The following is a 19310-nucleotide window of genomic DNA, read 5'->3' on the forward strand; positions in this document are numbered from 1 at the left end:
GTCATCAGATCTGTATTATTCTTTATTTGCTTAAGGTAGGTAAATACTATCAGAATTTTCTGTCAAACAATTTATTTTTTCATTTAAATATCTTAAACAACTCTTGAGCCAACAAAAAAAACCCATATTACACATACCTTTGCACGCTTATTTTCATACTATGTGCTATAGAGCACATATACCCCCAACTTCAACAGCCAAATTCTAACACAAGGATGTATAATTTCATATTTTATTCAAATATGCACCAAAGCACACTGTATTGTGCTATAATTCATTAAATCTAATAGATAATTAACTACAAAGAGAATTTTTCGAGATATTCAATTGAAAACATGCACATTTAACATTTATACTGCTCAAATCCATCAGAAAAAAAATCACAAAATATCATTATTTTCAAAAGTCCCAAAATTTATATTGTTAACATGCCATTTTTTCTTTAAAAATATCTAAAATTATATCTAAGGTTAACAAAAAAACATATTTTATCATAGTAGACCAGAGATATTTTATTAAATCATATCTCAAATACCCCTACCCCCACTTTGGTAATAGCATGTTTTACAGTTATATTTTACACACTGTGAAAAATATCAACATGTAACAAACAAATACAGTCTTAGAATGAAATACAAATGGAATATTAAAAAATACTGAAATTTTGGTCCTTCTAGACACTTAGAACATAAGGGGTAGGGTGATGGTGGGTGGGGGGGGGGGGGGGGGCAACCCCTTCCTTTTTTTCACAATTTTTTTTTACATACAAGTACACATTCTTAACAATTTATAATCTAATACATATAAAGAGAATAAATGTAGTGTAACAAACATACATGTAGATTCTAGCAAGTATAGCTCATAAACAAATAATTTTGTTGAATGAAAATACTTATGATGTGAACTAACAAGAGTTCAAATACTCCACAACTTTGCCAATGATCTTCTGAGACTTCGTAATTCTTGGTGTCTTTGAACCAGACACAACCTCACTAAAGACAGTCTGAATCCCACAATGGGGGTCACGCTTATGTATGAGTTTTAGCTTGTTTAAGCTTAGATTGTTAGCTGTAAGCCTTTTAGAGATCAGTGTAGAAATTACTTTGCTTTGTATCAATGGAACTAGTGAGGACTTGACATTATAATAATTCATATTAAATATATCTGAAGATTCACATTTGAATGCTAAATTTGACTCGTACAGTTCTCGTAAACTACAAACATCAGCTAGAGCATTGTGTGCATCGTAACTTTTCCCTAAACACAATCTGACCAATGTTTCTTGTTTAAAATTTCCCATTGTTTTCTTGTCAAACACTTTCTGTGCAAGTTTGTATGTATCCAAAAAACCTAAAACATTTTCATCAAATCGTTTAAGTAGACCATGTCGCTGCAAGTGATATTGAAGAATTGGAAGATCAAAGTTTTGAATATTATGGCCCACAATGACTGGTTTTGAAGCACAATCTGTTGTAAAGTCTACAAACTGGGTCAAACCACTGACTTGATCTGTTAAGGCACAGGCTCTCCATAAAGAGTGAGCTGTCCCATGTCATATCTGAGACCTGTTGCAGCCGATGCTTCTTTACAGATTGGTACACTGGGGTTGAGATAAACATTGATTGACCTATCTTCACAAACTGCAGCAATCTGTATGATGTCAGATGTTCTACCTGAAAGCAAAATTATTAATTATATTTTATACCAAACTCGAAAATAAAAGAATATTTATATTTGTTAGTAGGGAAAAGGTAAACTAAAAAAAAATCTTACTAAGTCCAGTAGTTTCTAAATCAAAATACATCAAGCAGCTGCTCTCTGGAGAAATCCTAAGAGGCTCTGGATCAATGTCATCAAGATCAACATCCTCCTCAAGACCAATATCTGACTTATATGATTGACCTGTTACAAACAAAATTCAAGTAAATAATACTGAAATTCCACTAGCAATGGCTTCTCTAAAGGTGTGAAAAATACACAATAAATCAAAGTAAAACATTACATTCAATTCTGTTTTAAATGAAGCACTACCTTCTAGTACATTCCTCGCTGCTTCTTTAGACAACCTGGCAGCTTTTAATTCCAATCGACGTTTCTTTGTGGTGGGTAAACTCTGCATCAGACGCTTCCGTTTGAGCTTGTTGGCAAGTCTAATGGTATGTTTCATTGTGAAATTGCCTGGTGACAATGCCATTTTCTTGTTCAACTGTAAAATATAATTCATGTTTCAGTAAATTTTTAATTTTGTGAGTGTTCCATATTCAAATCAAATGGTTAATAAGAACAGGGATTATAGTTTTGAATGTGAATTTCTTAGTAAATCCATATCTTTATGTACTTTATGTACATGTTTATTTAGATAAACATGATTGTAAACATCTTTTTTAAAAGCTACATGTATTTATAGTTTATAATATTTATTGTGGAAAACCATTAAAATCAAAATAAACTTCTAGGACACTAAGCACATGTGAACATAACTTTCTTAGGTTTGCCATAAAAAAGAAAGAAAACAAAACATAACAAACAATAAATGTAGAGAAAAACAAATTTAAAAATGATCAACTTGAAACTTTTAACACATTTTTCTACCTCTGATATGTAACCATAACCCATATTCTTTTGACATACAGTGGCTGAGAGTCTAGCATGTAGACTTTCTGAACCTCCATAAAACCTAACAACACATTTTTTTGCAATTTGAATCTCATATTTCAGACTCAATTTAAAAGATTATACCTAGAATTTTTGTTTTAAACAAAGAGAAATAAACCAAAGTACTTACAATCTTTTGGGGGCTTTAGTGGAGACCATATGGTTGAAATTCTCATTGACTTGGGTGGACCCCATCATGACTAGCTCTTCTGCCTTACAGCAATACTTTTCGAATAGACCTTCTAAAGCTTCTCGAAGTAAGGTGCAGGAGAGAGGCTTTCCATACGGCAAATTTCGTGGTTTATAGTCAGTCTTTTTACTCTGGCACCAAGTTCCACAGTATTCGTGTTCACCTTCAAAAAAAAAGTACCGTAGTTAAAATATTTTCACTCTTCATTCCTAATTTTGTAATGACTTTTTTATTGATTCACTTACCATATAAATGTGGAACAATTTTGCCAAGTTCAATTTCAAGCTCTTTAGCCTTGCCCCTGTTTTGCTGTACACAATATGTAAAACATCTAAAACAAAGAAGGAAAAGATACTTCTTTATAATTAGCTATCGCACTTACAATTAACAAGGTTTTTGTTGGACCACAGTTGATCAAGGGATATTTTACTGAAATATTACACTTCAAAAACACAAACCTTTCAATGTGACCTCTAAGTTTTTGATTTTTCAAAACTTTGTGAGTATTGGCAAGCTCAATCAAAGCTCCTGTGAAACCTTTTTTTGTGTGGTTTTTGTCAGCTCTTTTGTTAATGGTTGGGTCCACAGTGGCTTTTACATGGGCAATAGTTGTTGAGTCATTGTCCATGACTAAAGTTCCTATCTGTAAAATACATTGGAAATATGTACTTTAATTAAAACAGCAAAGTTTTAATATATAATGTAGTCAACTTTACAGACATATTTGGCATTGCTCTAATAAGAATCAAACATTCAATGAAAAGTTACCTTGCACCCTTCATCTTGGATTGCACTCAGCATTTCACAGGCCATGGCTGGCTCCATTGCCTTTGCCGATCCATGCCAATTCCTTCGGCAGTTGTGTTTTCTGGGTGGAACTCCTTTACCTGATGCAGCTGAGCAGATTCTGCATTTTTTACTCTTCGAAGAGAAACTTACTATCTTTTTAGTTTTTTCTCCTACTAGAGATGCATGACCTGTAACAAGATAAATACTGCTAGTACATAACTACATGTATGTGTATTAAAATATGTTACTCTATAAGAAATCTCAATCCTTCTTGAGGAGGGAGAATCAAAACATGTAACATTATCACCAGGGCATACCAGTAAGACTATTGTATCCTCTACCAGTACCTCTCTTCTGCCAGGCACCATCAAAAGACACAGTGATGTCTCCATCACTCCTACAAAGTAATTAACACAAATGTGCAAATATTAACAAATGACATGTAAATACAAAGCAAAATTTAAATATCAATATTTGGTATATAAAATTACAGTTTCATTTCTTCTTGAAGAACTTTATTACAACTCTGCCCTGCCATTTCCTCTCGGTGTTCCCCAACCTCTCTTTCTCTGCTTTTTAGACTCCTGTTTGTGATCCCTGGGATATTCAGTGCAGCCAGTAATGCATTTACATGAGTTATTCCATAACCACCATTTAGCATACCTAAGATATCACAGAAATAAAATGAAAACAAAATAGTTCTTTCAGATGTAAACTTTTGTATAACTGGAAATAATTTATTCTTATCTGCTTATTTACAAAATAAAATTTTTGATTTATACCTGCAGCAAGTTTTGTGTTGACATCCCAAGCATATTGCTTCATATCTGCTTTAACCCTATGCTTACTGCCCGTGGGTATGTCATTAACATGGGCACAGGTGGAATGTGTGCATTTTATCTGAAGAACCTGCATTTGGTCAAAAATTAATGTAAAGGGTATACAACATCTTTAAAAACAAATCTTTGAAATACAAAGTCATTGACAATATTATAAAAAATAATAAATACCTGCCCTAGTCCAAATTTCCTTTCACCTATAGTGTTAACAAGCGGAAGTGCATTCCCACACATGGCGCAACCTCTTTTCAGATTATCTACAAGAGTGCCAAGTTCAACAATTCGTCTTCCAACACGCCATGAACTTTCTGCACTTTGACACTCAACACTTCGTAGAACAGGGGAAGAATCATTCTCCAAGCATAGGCCATCATTTTCAACATCTAATATTTACACAATAAATGATTGAATCTTTTGCTACATATTCCAACAGTCCATAGCAGAACGCTTACACAATAATTATTAATACAGACACTTACCCTGTTTACCTTTTAACGCACGGGCTTCTCTTGCTCTCCTTAGACCCTCAAGTCTCCGGAGGAACGAAGCTTTCACGAACGTTCCTTTTTTAGACCGGGGCATTCTTGTATTTTTATATAATCACACGAAATTTATGATAAATGGCCAGACTGAATGTTTTGCGCCAAAGCCGAGTCATAACCGGAAGTCTAGAGTCGGTGTATAAAATTTAAAACCGGAAGCGAAAAACTATGGCCTTTCCTTAATACAAACGTATTATCACAATTTTCTTACAGTATATACACGGAAAAATCAGAATGGTATGGTATGACGCTTATGTACATCCAAATATTAAAATTTGTTGACAAATATTGATCCAGTATTCTTGAGAAAATTGTGTATATTTATCATCACTGACACTGTCTGTCCTCCTGTAATCTCTGTATATATTTATCATCACTGACACTGTCTGTCCTCCTGTAATCTGTGCTCGTTCATTATTATTGTAAATATGTATATATGTTCAGGGCTTTGTTATTCATGAGGTAAAAGGCTGGTTGAAATTTGTAAATAAGGTGCCTTTACTATAAAGATTTTGTACCTTTTTGGAAAATAACAAATGAGCACAAGACTGTTTCAGTTTCTTTCATGAATGTAAATGACTAGTACATCACTTTACACTGACCGTATTTACGACAACTTGAAACATTCATGCGCTCATATAAAAAATGGGCTTGCAAAATCGGGCTGTGGCCTAAAGTCTATGAGAAATCGATGTAAACAACGTACTCCTGCTATATTAATCAGATAAATACCTAATTATAGTGCATAGAAGTAAAAACAGAAATTAATAAACCACAATGTTTGATGGAAAGATTGAGGCAAAAATATGTAGAAAATCTTCAATTTAATTTTTTGTAAATTATCGAGGGGCCAGATTTGGACGTTTAAACGATTCATTCTTTACGGGTTTACGTTACGGTGTTTTCTCTGTCTGTCCGTCCTTCTTTCTCTAAAAAGGTGGATTTGATACCCTTTAAACTGTGAAGAGTGATATGCTTATTCATGCAAACTTTGCGGTATAAAAAAAAAAAGATTACGATTTAATATTAATTGATGGATTTTCCATAAAATGGGGAAGGAAATTTATTTCATCAAGTTGTGCTCTACAATCAAAGATATTTGTATTTTGTAGTGTAATTTTCGTTCTGCGATTGATTTTTAAGAGTTATAAACTTGGAAAGGTATGGTTATGTAAAGCAATGTCATGAAGAGTAGATGAGAGATTCAAAAACGTCAAAATTTGCAACTACTATTTCAAATATTTTAAAATATTTTTAAGAAAAAAAGATTGGAACAAAATGACGGGTTGTGGGTTAAGGCATAATATGCCACATTTATTATTGATGCAGGATAAAGTTCAATTTTGTAGAATGATACTAAGGTATATTGTTTGTTTTAGAACAGCATCAGTTTGACTGAAATATTAGTGATGAATTCAATAATCTTTCAAAGCAAAAAAATATTCTTGTTCGCCCAAAGGCTTTTATGGGTCTTTAAGTAAGTAAGGATGAAATCATGGTTACACTTTAGTATCTTTATTTTACAAATTGACAATTCTAGATCTGTTACAGCAAGACACGGAAACTTGAGATCTCGGTAATCAATCGAATCTTTTATGTAAATCGTTTATAACAAGGAAGAAAATATGTTAACATTAAATGCCTCTACACCAGGAAGAGAGTGAGAACCCATTCACAAGACTTCACTAAATCATACCCTGCTTTTGTCATACAAATTTATAATAATTTATCACAAATTACAGCAGACATCATTGGTATTCTTTTCCGTAATATGACTGGACATTACAATGTTTATGATACGTTTATCTTAATTTTTGTTTGAAGATTGACCAATAAGTACTAAAGTATCTCCTAAAAATAAAAAAAAAAGGTTTGATTTATTTTCAAAACATTGACCCGTATATCATATAATACGTGTATGTGATTGTGCAAGAAGCATAGAGCAGTTTTATAATATATTGTTTGTCATTGACAGATTTTTTTTTTACGTAACAAACATTGTTTTATGACACTAATAAAGATCAGATTTATTTCTAAAAGAACTCGTAGTATCCTTTCCTAGGTTCATATACAATAAAAATTTATTTGTTTTCTTCATATAATTAACAAATAGTCGTACATACATTAAAAAGAGATAATAGTAATTGTTGCTCAAAATGTTGATAATTTAAAATTGGTAATTTCTAAAGTAATATTGACTTTATTGCGGAGAGATATTCTCATGAAATAGAAATTGTAATTCTAACACAGGCATGTAGCATCTGGGAGGGGGTGGGGTGGAGGCAGGGGGCCTGGCCCCCTACTTTTTTTCCAAAACATACTTTAGCTGTTAATATAATTTGAAAATATTCATTGAAAAAGTAGCCTCCCCCCAACACACACACTCTCTTAGAGTCATCAGAAAGTTTAAAAATAAAATTATGTGAAATTTAGAGCAGAGGTTCTTTACTCCTAAAACTTGGAAAGTAATAAGCTAATGTGTTTGGATGCAGAATTTATTGGGGGGGGGGGGGCGTTTACACGAAAGAGTTGTAATGTTATGATGCATGATTTCCCTTAAAACAAGGAAGAATGTATTATTAATTGACCTTTGCCCATTAGTTCGTGCGCGATTTCAGTTTATAGATTAGGGTGAATAAAGCTATGTTATGTTCAGTACTTGAGAGTTTAAAAAAAACCATCGCTTTCAAGCGATTAAAGAAAATTCTAGTAAATACCCGTATTTAGGATTCCAGTCTGCTTTATGTTAATGATTGGCACGCTTATTATGAATCACTTAAAGAATACAGTTGAACTTCGTTATCTCGAACACTGATATCTCGAAAACCATGGATATGTCGATGCGATTTTCTCGATCCGCTGGAGTTCGAAATAACAAGGGTTGACTGTATCTTGAAACAAAATGAAGAGATATGTATTAATGCAGCAAGGGTGTGCCTTATCCATTGGTTAATCGATAAAAACGCCAAGTGTTATGGTACAAGAGTTCGGTATTTGTTTCAGAACAGCATCAGGTTGGGCTGAATATTGACGGTTCAATTTAGGAAAAAATATACATTTTATTCTTTAATTTCTTCTAACCAGCCAATGCTCTCTCTTGAACTAAAGCTTTCCATGTATATATTCTATTTATACATGCACAAAACTTTTGCATTTTTCACGGTAATAAATATTTTGGAGTTTCTTTGAATAAGGACGGAAACTTGGCTACACTTAAGTATCTTTAACAAACATAATATTCTGGGTCTGTCAGAGCAAGACACGCACACTTGAGATTTCGTCGAGAAATTATATTATCTTTAATAAAAATCGATTCTAACAAGGAAGAAAATATATTTATATTGAGGACCCCTCCATCGAGAAGTGAGTGATAAACAACTGACATACACTGTATGGGTATCTCTAAATTTTCAAAAAAAAAAAAAGCAACATATATTCTTTTTCAGGCATTGCTTCATAATAATAAATCATATCATATATCTCCATTTTATATTCTCTTTGAAACAATGCTTCCTAATAATAAATCATATCTAATAATAAATAAAACGTATAATAACGGTGCATCAAAATTGGTACCGTATAAGATTAAAATCATATATCTCTAGGACTCTCCTCTGCCTTTAGGATCTTACTCATACAAAAAATTATAGGAATGGCTGGATTGTTAAAAAAGACCCATTATGCAGGGGCTTCTTGGACTGATAACAATTCAAGATTGGTTAGTTCATCCGAACATCCGATACATTGGACAATTAGACTTATACAGGGTGTTCCAGAAAACATGCAACTATTTACTTTCCTCACTTTATTTATATGCAAACAGGAACATATGAAAGTTTTATATCAAATTATGCTAAAAAGGCTTAAGTTCTTATTGATAACAAAAATTTAGAAAAAAAATTACCATCTGAATTAATTATGACGTCATATTTGACATCACTGAAAAAACAGATAATTTCATTCTTAATGTGGAATTTAATAAAAAGGAGTTCCGATACTGCTTTATCAGAGCATGTCACCAGTTCCTGTGATTAGGACAATGAAAATAAGGTTTACAGAATGCAAAGAACTTAGTAATATAAAGTGGAAGTTGTATAAATCTGTAAAATTTTGCAGCTAATGGAAGAGTTAATGCATGATCAAAGAAATATAAGAAAGAAATGGAAGAAAAAGACAATTAGAACACATGAAAACATTTAGAATGTTACAAAAGAGGCATTGTTCCAGAGACTCACATGAAATCCTTTTGTAAAATAACTGAGATCGTAAACAAATTGAGCAAGTCAAGTGTAGATCAGATGCTAAAATATGATTTAAATCTTAAACCTTGGACTTGTTAGAACAAATGTTTGCAGGACCGTTCAACTCTTTCAAGTCCGTTAAATTGGGTCTCCACACTCACCTGACTTAACACCCATCGTCTTTTATCTATGGGGGTATTTAAAGGTCAAAGTTTTTAAAATACACCCCCAAAAAACAAATGAACTCAAAATGGTTCGAAAAATGAGACCTGATTTATTACCAAGAGACTCTCTGCAATAGTAATGAGAACTTTCTTGCATCAGGTAGATTTATTCATTCAGCAAAGATGACGCCATTTAGAACATATTTTGTAACTAAGTGAAATTTTACAAGTTTCTTTTTTCCTTTGTAATTCATTATCTATTTGCCATATTAGCTTTATTTTCATCAGAATAAATCTTGAAATTGTGACTTTTAATTTGATATGTTGGTGCATGGTATTGGTTGAAACATCAGTAAAATTTAATCAATCAAAATGGTTGCATGTTTTCTGAAACACCCTGTACTTGACACCTACAGCAATAACAGTGAGAGCTCTTTATCACATATCTTAACTTGGGACCTACGCCGTTAATGTCATTACTGAAAGACCGGTAACGTCCTATTTTTCACATCTAAAACCGGACACATGTTCCACTTTTGTGAAACTTCTTAGGGCTTCCCGGTCATGAATCTAGTGCCCAGCCACTAGATAAGCCGACGTTAAAAATGAAACTATTTTAGGTTCAGACTTGTTTTAGAAAGGAAACGCCATAAAAGTTTGCTACAGTTTCCCTATAAGTCAATATTTGTGTAAAAACGTATATTTACTCATCTCTTTATATCGTTCAAATTTGGAGTAGGAAATGAGTCACAATACAAGGATTTTTGTCATTTTGATCTTATTCAGAAAAAGTTTAATTTCCTTCAATATTATAACATTCAGAAAAAAAACTTAATTTGTTTTTTTTTTATTAAATTAATATTTCAAATTGTTAAATTTAGAGAAGTTTGATAATGTATATATTTTCTTAGCAAATTTTTATTTTTGTTCAAGAAGTACCCGTGAGGTTTTTTTTGCAACCTTCTTTAACTAACGAATATTTGTCGCCGTTAATATTTCCTTAAATGTGTATTGATGTAGAATGTTTTCTCAGTCGAGAAAATTAGTTATCGCAGATTGATTTCAAATTGACAAACAAATAAAAATGTCGCAAATAATAGTTGGTTTATAATATATCAGGGTTGCCGAATTCTTTAGAACTTGACCTTTGGCATACTTTGTCATACCTTTGTCAAATTGTATACGACTCTTAAATCCAACAGGATTATCTTTAATTTTTATTTTCTATTTGATATCGAAGTACCTTGGAGTTTCCAGTTGTATTGACATAATACTTTGACCTTTCTCACACAATTAATTCCACCAATACTAATTACACTTTCAGATACAGAGCTTTCATATTTAGCATGTACATTGCTTGTTAAAATCTGTAATTTCTGTTTAATTGTACTATTTAAGAACAGAAGTCATTCTGATGATTTTATTATGTTTAAATCTCTATTGCAGGCGACTCTCGATTCTTCAAATGCTTATTTGAATGTACCGTTGACTGAAGTATCAAACTAGTGAAATTCACTTTTCGTATCCACTTTACATTATATGTTGATCATATGCTTTTTAAAGTAAATTATTTTTTCATTATTCAAATTTACGTTTACTATATAGGTGCGAAGCACAGAACACATCTATATACATTTATCCAATTTTACATTAAAAAAACGGGTTTTAATTATTTTTTTCTGGAATTCTCCTGAGGGAAGTGCAGTTTATGAAATTAATCAGTTTTACTGGAGTTTCGCAAGGAAATCATAATGTCACGCACTAAAAATTTCAACACACTGATAGCAATTTCCGGTGCAATAATCAAGTTTTAAGTGTTCTCATTTAAACTGGGTTAAACCAAGAAAATGAGCAGTTTATTACATTAAAAAATCAACATCTTTAAATGATATAAAAAATCAAATAAATTTTCCGCTTTTAACTTCTAGAGACAGTTAAGAACTCCTTGATCCGCCAGACCCCGGGGGAGTGGTGTCTGATATATCTGCCTCTGAAATAAAACCAGAGGATACTACCTGTCCCTAAAAATAATAATTTGTCTGTTTAGAAGAGAAAACAGGTCATTTTAAACTAATTTCCTGATTTGATCTTTTAAGCAATGAAATTTTAGAACTTTAAGTATCCTGGTACTGGGCGATGATTGTTACTATTATTAAAAATTATTATTAATATAAAATTTTGAAAATTACAAGGAGCATTTTCAAAATTTTATTGAAATAACTTTGTCATTACTATTTTAATTTAAAAAAAAAACCCAGAAATTAACAAAAAAAAAAATATAAATAACCTTGAAACCTGCAAATACAATTGGTTTTATTTTTCAATAACATTAATTCTTATATCAGTTATGTCTATAAAATCAGCTAATCAATGTGTTATATTGATGCCCATATAGTTGTCAAGAAATCTTAGTTTATATATTAAAGGTGAATCCATACGCAAACTTTTATGGGTTCAAAGTTGAAAAAAAATACTTTGACCCAAGGTTCTTGAGATGCGACCCATATTCAATAAAAAGAACTGACGCACACTGCACACCGCACAAATGACCATAGCATTAGCTTTTTGAGCGTTTGGTTCCAACATGTCCAAAGAGCTTATAACTAAGAATGTTTCGTGGTCTTTTAAAATCAAGGTATATAGTAATAAGCATGTTAGAGTGTTTGCTTTAGAGTCGCGGAGTATGGAGTTGATCTTTACGTCGCGGGTTCTAATTCCTCTGCACGATGTGGTGACCGGTCCTTCGGTTAGGACTGTATAAACCGACGTCCCGTTTCACAGTATGTGCTGGCACGAAAAAGATCAATCACTGCTCAATGGCCCTGGATGCCGAGTATAAGTTTAAATTTACGGACCTTCCCCGGCCAGCGTCGGCGTCTTCATATGATTGAGAATTTCTCGAGAGGAACGTTAAACAACAAACAAACAAACATTTCGTTTCATATACACGCTTTCCAAATATTTTAACTTTTGAAATCTTAAAAATTGGCTATTGTACAATTTCCTCAAATGTGTACTTTCCTTTAATAAGGCCCTTGAAGATTGATTGTTTCTTTCTTTACGTCTCTTTGAGAATTGTTGTGACGACACCATTTTCTGGTGGAGGACTGCAAGCTTGTAGAGGCTCTTATACACATTGAGCAATAAGGAATCTTTTTTGTGACAGTATGTTCTGCGACACTGGACCTTAGTTTAAACAATGTCATCTGGAGAAGTGGACTCTACGTCCATCATATGGATTTGACCCAGCGATGTATATGAGAGGACCAGTTCCTTCTTGAATCTCAAATTAAACGCTCTAGAACTACTGCGCCACACAAGACTCTTAAAGAAGAATATTACCTGTGTATTTAAAGCACTTGAAAAATATAAGTGGTCTTGGGTATCCGAAAATCTTTGCTTTTGCTAAAAAGTCGATTTCAATTAGAAAACCTCCAGCCTTGGGAAGCAAACTGGAAAAGTGCACATTTGCGCAGAGTGCGAGTTATCAGTATCATTACCAAACGGAAACAATTATGCATCAAAGTACCTAAGGGTCAACATTAACATGTTAACACCTTATCATCTATAACATTTATTATAAAGCAAACACCACTACCTTCTAACGGAGAAACCTCTTGTATTGCCAAACTAACACAAAGACAAATGCTACAAGTCGCTTGTCAGAGACTAGTTGGAATATAAATTCACTGTCTAGGGCCCAAGGTTACACTAAGAAGACCAATTAGAGAGTTAAAAAACATGTTTGTGATATGCAGATAAATGGAACTGCGAAACTAATTTTATTTATTAATAATTTTAAATATTTTCATCAAATCATTCAAAAATTTAAATAATTTAAAAATGAAAGCTAACATTTTTTTTTTCAGGAAATGAATAATAATTTTTTTTATGTTAAATCAATAATGATAATAAAATATTTTTTTAAAGACTCAAAGTAATAAATATTTAAGTGCTGACTTTAGAGATAATCTGTATTTTAATGAACAACATCTTGCTCAAAATTCTACATCCACCTCCCCGTGTGTGAGCAGGGAGCATCAGACTTAGCTGGTTAAGAAGGGATATTTATTCTACTTAACATCTGTTAAAACGTCCACATATTATTTTGTTAATTCACTGAAATGTCTCATAAATCTTCCGCTAAAATGTCCACAAACCTTCCGATAAAACGTCCATCTTTTTCCTGTTAGGTGTCCTGTCAATCCTATAAAATGTCCAAGACCGTTTTTAGCAGTTTACTTGGGATCAATTTAAACAAACTATAGTTGTCTGTAAATATTTTTTTTCTAATTCTCCTCCCCTTACCGGTACACCATTCCCATCAATCCTAAACCAACCACCTTTAAAAAGTTCTGAATTTGGAAACGTGAGAAGAAACCGGTTGAAGAAAAAAGTTTTGAAATATCTAGAGGTCTTCCAAAATGGAAGATTTATTTGCTTATTATAATAATATTAATTTACACACGGTTTTGGCCTTGAAAAAAAAATCCTGGTTGATTGATTGATTTATTTATTTTGCAAAATCACAAGTACGTTTGTTATTTCTTTTTATTTTTTAAATGTGTAATTTTAGCTAGTTATTATGCTTACATGTATCTGAAAATTTCGTGCATTATATTAATAAATGTTGTAAGTTTCGAGAGTCTCTACACTGTTAATTAAAAACCGTAGATGAGATTTATTTTTAAAAAGTCAATATCTTGAAGTGATAAAAGATTTAAAAAGAATATATTTTACTCAATGTACTATTCTGTAAAAAATTTATGATTAACAACCTTTTTTTTAATGTTATTTTACTTTTAAAAAAAAATAAATAAACTAAAACAAAGTGACGCGATACGAGTTAAAGCAGTGCATCCGCATTTTTTGTTAATAAAGCTTAAAGATCAATTGATTGTTCTTTGTTAGAACTGCATTGGATTGACTGAAATATTTAGGGTACAATTCAGTTAAAAAGAATACACAACTGTTTATTAGTCAACTAGGCTCTCGGAAAAAGAGGGTCTTCGTCTAGAAATCTTATTATGCCCTTAGGTTACAATGCCGCAAAACTATAAAGGCTACAAAAGCCGATGATCTTCCTCTTAACGAGGGTTATTTAGGTGGGTACATGGGATGTCAGAACAATGTACGAAACAGAAGAACGCAGAAACTGCATGGATATCAAACTATCATATAGCACTGCTGAAAAAACATGGAACAAGATGGTTGCAATTTGAAGAAATAAAACTGAGTTCAGGAGAAATGGGGATGTATTCAGTACATGAGGTGCCCACCTACGAAAGGAGTAACACTCCTGTTATCAAAAACAGCACAGGATGCAAATCGATGGATAGGAATTGCATGGGTCCAGAAGTTGACATGAATGTTATCCAGTGTTACACACCAGCGAATGACAGCGACGATGAGGTATACAACCGACTACAGGCTGTTATTGACAGTTATCAAGAAGGAAATATTATAAAAGATAGTGATGGGAGATCTAGCTGAGTGGAAAGGTAGGTAATGATAACACGGGGAATACAGGTAATCAGGCAATGATAACACGGAGTATAGATATAATTAGGTAATGATAACACAGGGTATAGAGATAATTAGGTAATGATAACACGGGGTATAGAGATATAATTAGGTAATGATAACACAGGGTATAAACAGGTAATTAGGTGATAACACGGGGTATAAAGATATAATTAGGTAATGATAACACGGGGTATAAAGATGTTATTAGGTAATGATAACACGGGGTATAAAGATATAATTAGGTAATGATAACTCGGGATATAAAGATATAAATAGGTAATGATAACACAGGGTATAAACATGTAATTAGGTAATGATAACTCGGGATATAAAGATAGAACTAGGTAATGATAACACGGGGTATAAAGATATAATTAGGTAATGATAACACGGGATATAAAGATATAATTAGGTAATGATAACACGGGATATAAAGAGGTAATTAGGTAATGATAATACTGGATATAAAGAGGTAATTAGGTATTGAAGGGGTAAAAAGAGGTTATTCAGTAATGATAACGCGATTTAAAGTGGTAATGATAACACGGAGAATAAACAGGTAATGAGGTTATAATAACAAGGGGTATAAAGAGATAATGATAACACGGGGTATAAAGATATAATTAGGTAATGATAATACGGGGTATAAACAGGTAATTAGGTTATGATAACACGGGGTATAAACAGGTAATTAGGTAATGATAACACGGGGTATAAAGATATAATTATGTAATGATAACACGGGGTATAAAGATGTAATTAGGTAATATATTCTTCATATTCCGTGTTATCATTACCTAATCATATCTTTATATCCCGTGTTATCATTACCTAATTATATCTTTATACCCCGTGTTATTACCACCTAATTATATCTTTATATCCCGTGTTATCATTTCCTAATTACATTTTCATATCCCGAGTTATCATTACCTAATTACAGCTTTATACCCCGTGTTATCATTACCTAATTATATCTTTATACCCCGTGTTATCACCACCTAATTATCTCTATACCCTGTGTTATCATTACCTAATTATATCTATACCCCGTGTTATCATTACCTAATTATCTCTATACCCCGTGTTATCATTACCTAATTACCTGTTTATACCCCGTGTTATCATTACCTAATTATATCTTTATACCCCGTGTTATCATTACCTAATTACCTGTTTATACCCCGTGTTATCATTGCCTAATTATATCTTTATACCCCGTGTTATCATTACCTAATTACCTGTTTATACCCCGTGTTATCATTACCTAATTACCTGTTTATACCCCGTGTTATCATTACCTAATTATATCTTTATACCCCGTGTTATCATTACCTAATTATATCTTTATACCCCGTGTTATCATTACCTAATTATATCTTTATACCCCGTGTAATCATTACCTAATTATATCTTTATACCCCGTGTTATCATTACCTAATTACATCTTTATACCCTGTGTTATCATTACCTAATTATATCTTTATACCCCGTGTTATCACCAACTAATTATCTCTATACCCCGTGTTATCATTACCTAATTATATCTTTATACCCCGTATTATCATTACCTAATTACATCTTTATACCCCGTGTTATCAGTACCTTATTATATCTTTATACCCCGTGTTATCATTACCTAATTACATCTTTATACCCCGTGTTATCATTACCTAATTACATCTTTATACCCCGTGTTATCAGTACTTAATTACATCTTTATGCCCCGTGTTATCATTACTTGATTATATCTTTATACCCCGTGTTATCATTACCTAATTATATCTTTATACCCCGTGTTATCACCACCTAATTATCTCTATACCCCGTGTTATCATTACCTAATTATATCTTTATACCCCGTGTTATCATTACCTAATTACCTCTTTATACCCCGTGTTATCATTACCTAATTATATCTTTATATCCCGTGTTATCATTACCTAATAACCTGTTTATACCCCGTGTTATCATTACTTAATTACATCTTTATACCCCGTGTTATCATTACCTAATTATATCTTTATACCCCGTGTTATCATTACCTAATTACCTGTTTATACCCCGTGTTATCATTACCTAATTACATCTTTATACCCGGTGTTATCATTACTTAATTATATCTTTATACCCCGTGTTATCATTACCTAATTACCTGTTTATACCCCGTATTATCATAACCTAATTACCTGTTTATACCCCGTATTATCATTACCTAATTATATCTTTATACTCCGTGTTATCATTATCTCTTTATACCCCTTGTTATTATAACCTCATTACCTGTTTATTCTCCGTGTTATCATTACCACTTTAAATCGCGTTATCATTACTGAATAACCTCTTTTTACCCCTTCAATACCTAATTACCTCTTTATATCCAGTGTTATCATTACCTAATTACCTCTTTATATCCAGTGTTATCATTACCTAATTATATCTTTATATCCCGTGTTATCATTACCTAATTACCTCTTTATATCCAGTGTTATCATTACCTAATTACCTCTTTATATCCAGTGTTATCATTACCTAATTACCTCTTTATATCCAGTGTTATCATTACCTAATTACCTCTTTATATCCAGTGTTATCATTACCTAATTACCTCTTTATATCCAGTGTTATCATTACCTAATTACCTCTTTATATCCAGTGTTATCATTACCTAATTACCTCTTTATATCCCGTGTTATCATTACCTAATTATATCTTTATATCCCGTGTTATCATTACCTAATTATATCTTTATATCCCGTGTTATCATTAGGTAATGATAACATCGTGAAATTGCAGTTATTAGGAATAGTAGAAGGAGGACTAGCAGAACAATATATATGTAATAGACGGGGAAAATCCATTAAATCGGAAAAATATAGTTCTAATATAATTACGATGTTCATGGATTGACAGAAAGGGTCTCAAAGGTTATTCAAAATACTATCAAAGATAGATTTTAACAATAAAAATATATCGTATACAGGTGTACACATTTAATTAATTCTTTTTCATTTTCTTTGTCGTTAAGCAGCTTTCTACCCCCATGAAAAATTGTAAGGCAATATGATATAACATAATATGAGTGAACAGAAGTCATCGTTGTTCCTTCAATCGAGGAAATGCTTGCAAATGAAATGTTCAATAAATTTATGATATGCTAAATAAATGTTCTGAATTTTTAATTGATCACAAATTAACCAATGCACTTAGACTTTTTAATCTGGACGCAGATCATTTTAACTGCATAAAAATACAAATCTTCAGTGTTCACTGTAAACAAAGTCCTTAAAGAAGGACGGAAACATCTTAAGCATACACAGAAAACTATGTCACAACAAGGCACGGAGAATAGGAGATTTCCGTTAAAACCTCAAATCTTTATTGTCCATCGTTTCTGACAAGGAAGAAAATATGTGTACATGATGGGGTACTCTTCTCTAGCACGTTAGTGTCTCTAAGTCTAATATGTGTACGTGATGGGGTACTCTTCTCTAGCACGTTAGTGTCTCTAAGTCTAATATGTGTACGTGATGGGGTACTCATCTCTAGCACGTTAGTGTCTCTAAGTCTAATATGTGTACGTGATGGGGTACTCTTCTCTAGCACGTTAGTGTCTCTAAGTCTAATATGTGTACGTGATGGGGTACTCATCTCTAGCACGTTAGTGTCTCTAAGTCTAATATGTGTACGTGATGGGGTACTCATCTCTAGCACGTTAGTGTCTCTAAGTCTAATATGTGTACGTGATGGGGTACTCATCTCTAGCACGTTAGTGTCTCTAAGTCTAATATGTGTACGTGATGGGGTACTCTTCTCTAGCACGTTAGTGTCTCTAAGTCTAATATGTGTACGTGATGGGGTACTCATCTCTAGCACGTTAGTGTCTCTAAGTCTAATATGTGTACGTGATGGGGTACTCATCTCTAGCACGTTAGTGTCTCTAAGTCTAATATGTGTACGTGATGGGGTACTCTTCTCTAGCACGTTAGTGTCTCTAAGTCTAATATGTGTACGTGATGGGGTACTCTTCTCTAGCACGTTAGTGTCTCTAAGTCTAATATGTGTACGTGATGGGGTACTCTTCTCTAGCACGTTAGTGTCTCTAAGTCTAATATGTGTACGTGATGGGGTACTCTTCTCTAGCACGTTAGTGTCTCTAAGTCTAATATGTGTACATGATGGGGTACTCATCTCTAGCACGTTAGTGTCTCTAAGTCTAAAGTGATATAGCTTGTATATCTGTTCCATTCATCCTAATTAAAAAAATGTTTGACAAATATCTATTGTTTACATGAGTTTCAAAACGTTAATAAATTATTTTTTCTTTAAAGAAAAAAAAAACATGTACAGAAGGTTCTTTGATA

General features: G+C 32.6%; 3 protein-coding genes across 3 annotated transcripts; all 3 read right to left on the reverse strand.

Moving 5' to 3' along the window:
* Positions 1 to 1512: 1512 nt before the first annotated feature.
* On the reverse strand, positions 1513 to 2194 carry LOC133180801 (uncharacterized). The gene is made up of 3 exons (XM_061315269.1): positions 2032 to 2194; positions 1774 to 1902; positions 1513 to 1673 (listed from the first exon to the last, which is right to left on the reverse strand). The coding sequence occupies exons 1-3, from the start codon at positions 2192 to 2194 to the stop codon at positions 1513 to 1515; spliced, it is 453 nt and encodes a 150-aa protein (XP_061171253.1).
* On the reverse strand, positions 2081 to 5113 carry LOC133180790 (uncharacterized). Its single transcript, XM_061315252.1, has 10 exons — positions 4953 to 5113; positions 4645 to 4856; positions 4417 to 4543; positions 4126 to 4297; positions 3952 to 4031; positions 3614 to 3822; positions 3304 to 3488; positions 3091 to 3176; positions 2786 to 3008; positions 2081 to 2206 (listed from the first exon to the last, which is right to left on the reverse strand). Exons 1-10 carry the CDS (start codon positions 5053 to 5055, stop codon positions 2203 to 2205), a joined length of 1401 nt encoding a protein of 466 aa, XP_061171236.1. The 5' UTR covers positions 5056 to 5113; the 3' UTR covers positions 2081 to 2202.
* Positions 5114 to 18324: 13211 nt separating this feature from the next.
* On the reverse strand, positions 18325 to 19194 carry LOC133180802 (mucin-4-like). The gene has a single exon (XM_061315270.1). The coding sequence runs from the start codon at positions 19192 to 19194 to the stop codon at positions 18325 to 18327; it is 870 nt and encodes a 289-aa protein (XP_061171254.1).
* Between the last annotated feature and the right edge of the window lie 116 nt (positions 19195 to 19310).

The sequence above is a fragment of the Saccostrea echinata genome, unplaced genomic scaffold, assembly GCF_033153115.1.
Source record: "Saccostrea echinata isolate AGI-Se365-2 ecotype Australia unplaced genomic scaffold, CSIRO_AGI_Sech_v1 ptg000007l, whole genome shotgun sequence".
Classification (NCBI taxonomy): domain Eukaryota; kingdom Metazoa; phylum Mollusca; class Bivalvia; order Ostreida; family Ostreidae; genus Saccostrea; species Saccostrea echinata.

What these genes read in the sequence shown, in the direction of transcription:
- LOC133180801 (XM_061315269.1), bottom strand. Translation starts at nt 2,194, where the DNA reads ATGGCATTGTCACCAGGCAATTTCACAATGAAACATACCATTAGACTT. An exon ending in AGCGAGGAATGTACTAGAAG is followed by an intron (nt 1,903 to 2,031) that starts GTAGTGCTTCAT and finishes TGTTTGTAACAG; the next exon opens with GTCAATCATATAAGTCAGAT. An exon ending in TTTAGAAACTACTGGACTTA is followed by an intron (nt 1,674 to 1,773) that starts GTAAGATTTTTT and finishes TTTTGCTTTCAG; the next exon opens with GTAGAACATCTGACATCATA.
- LOC133180790 (XM_061315252.1), bottom strand. Translation starts at nt 5,055, where the DNA reads ATGCCCCGGTCTAAAAAAGGAACGTTCGTGAAAGCTTCGTTCCTCCGG. An exon ending in GGAAATTTGGACTAGGGCAG is followed by an intron (nt 4,544 to 4,644) that starts GTATTTATTATT and finishes GACCAAATGCAG; the next exon opens with GTTCTTCAGATAAAATGCAC. An exon ending in AATTGTTCCACATTTATATG is followed by an intron (nt 3,009 to 3,090) that starts GTAAGTGAATCA and finishes TTTTTTTTGAAG; the next exon opens with GTGAACACGAATACTGTGGA.
- LOC133180802 (XM_061315270.1), bottom strand. Translation starts at nt 19,194, where the DNA reads ATGGAACAGATATACAAGCTATATCACTTTAGACTTAGAGACACTAAC.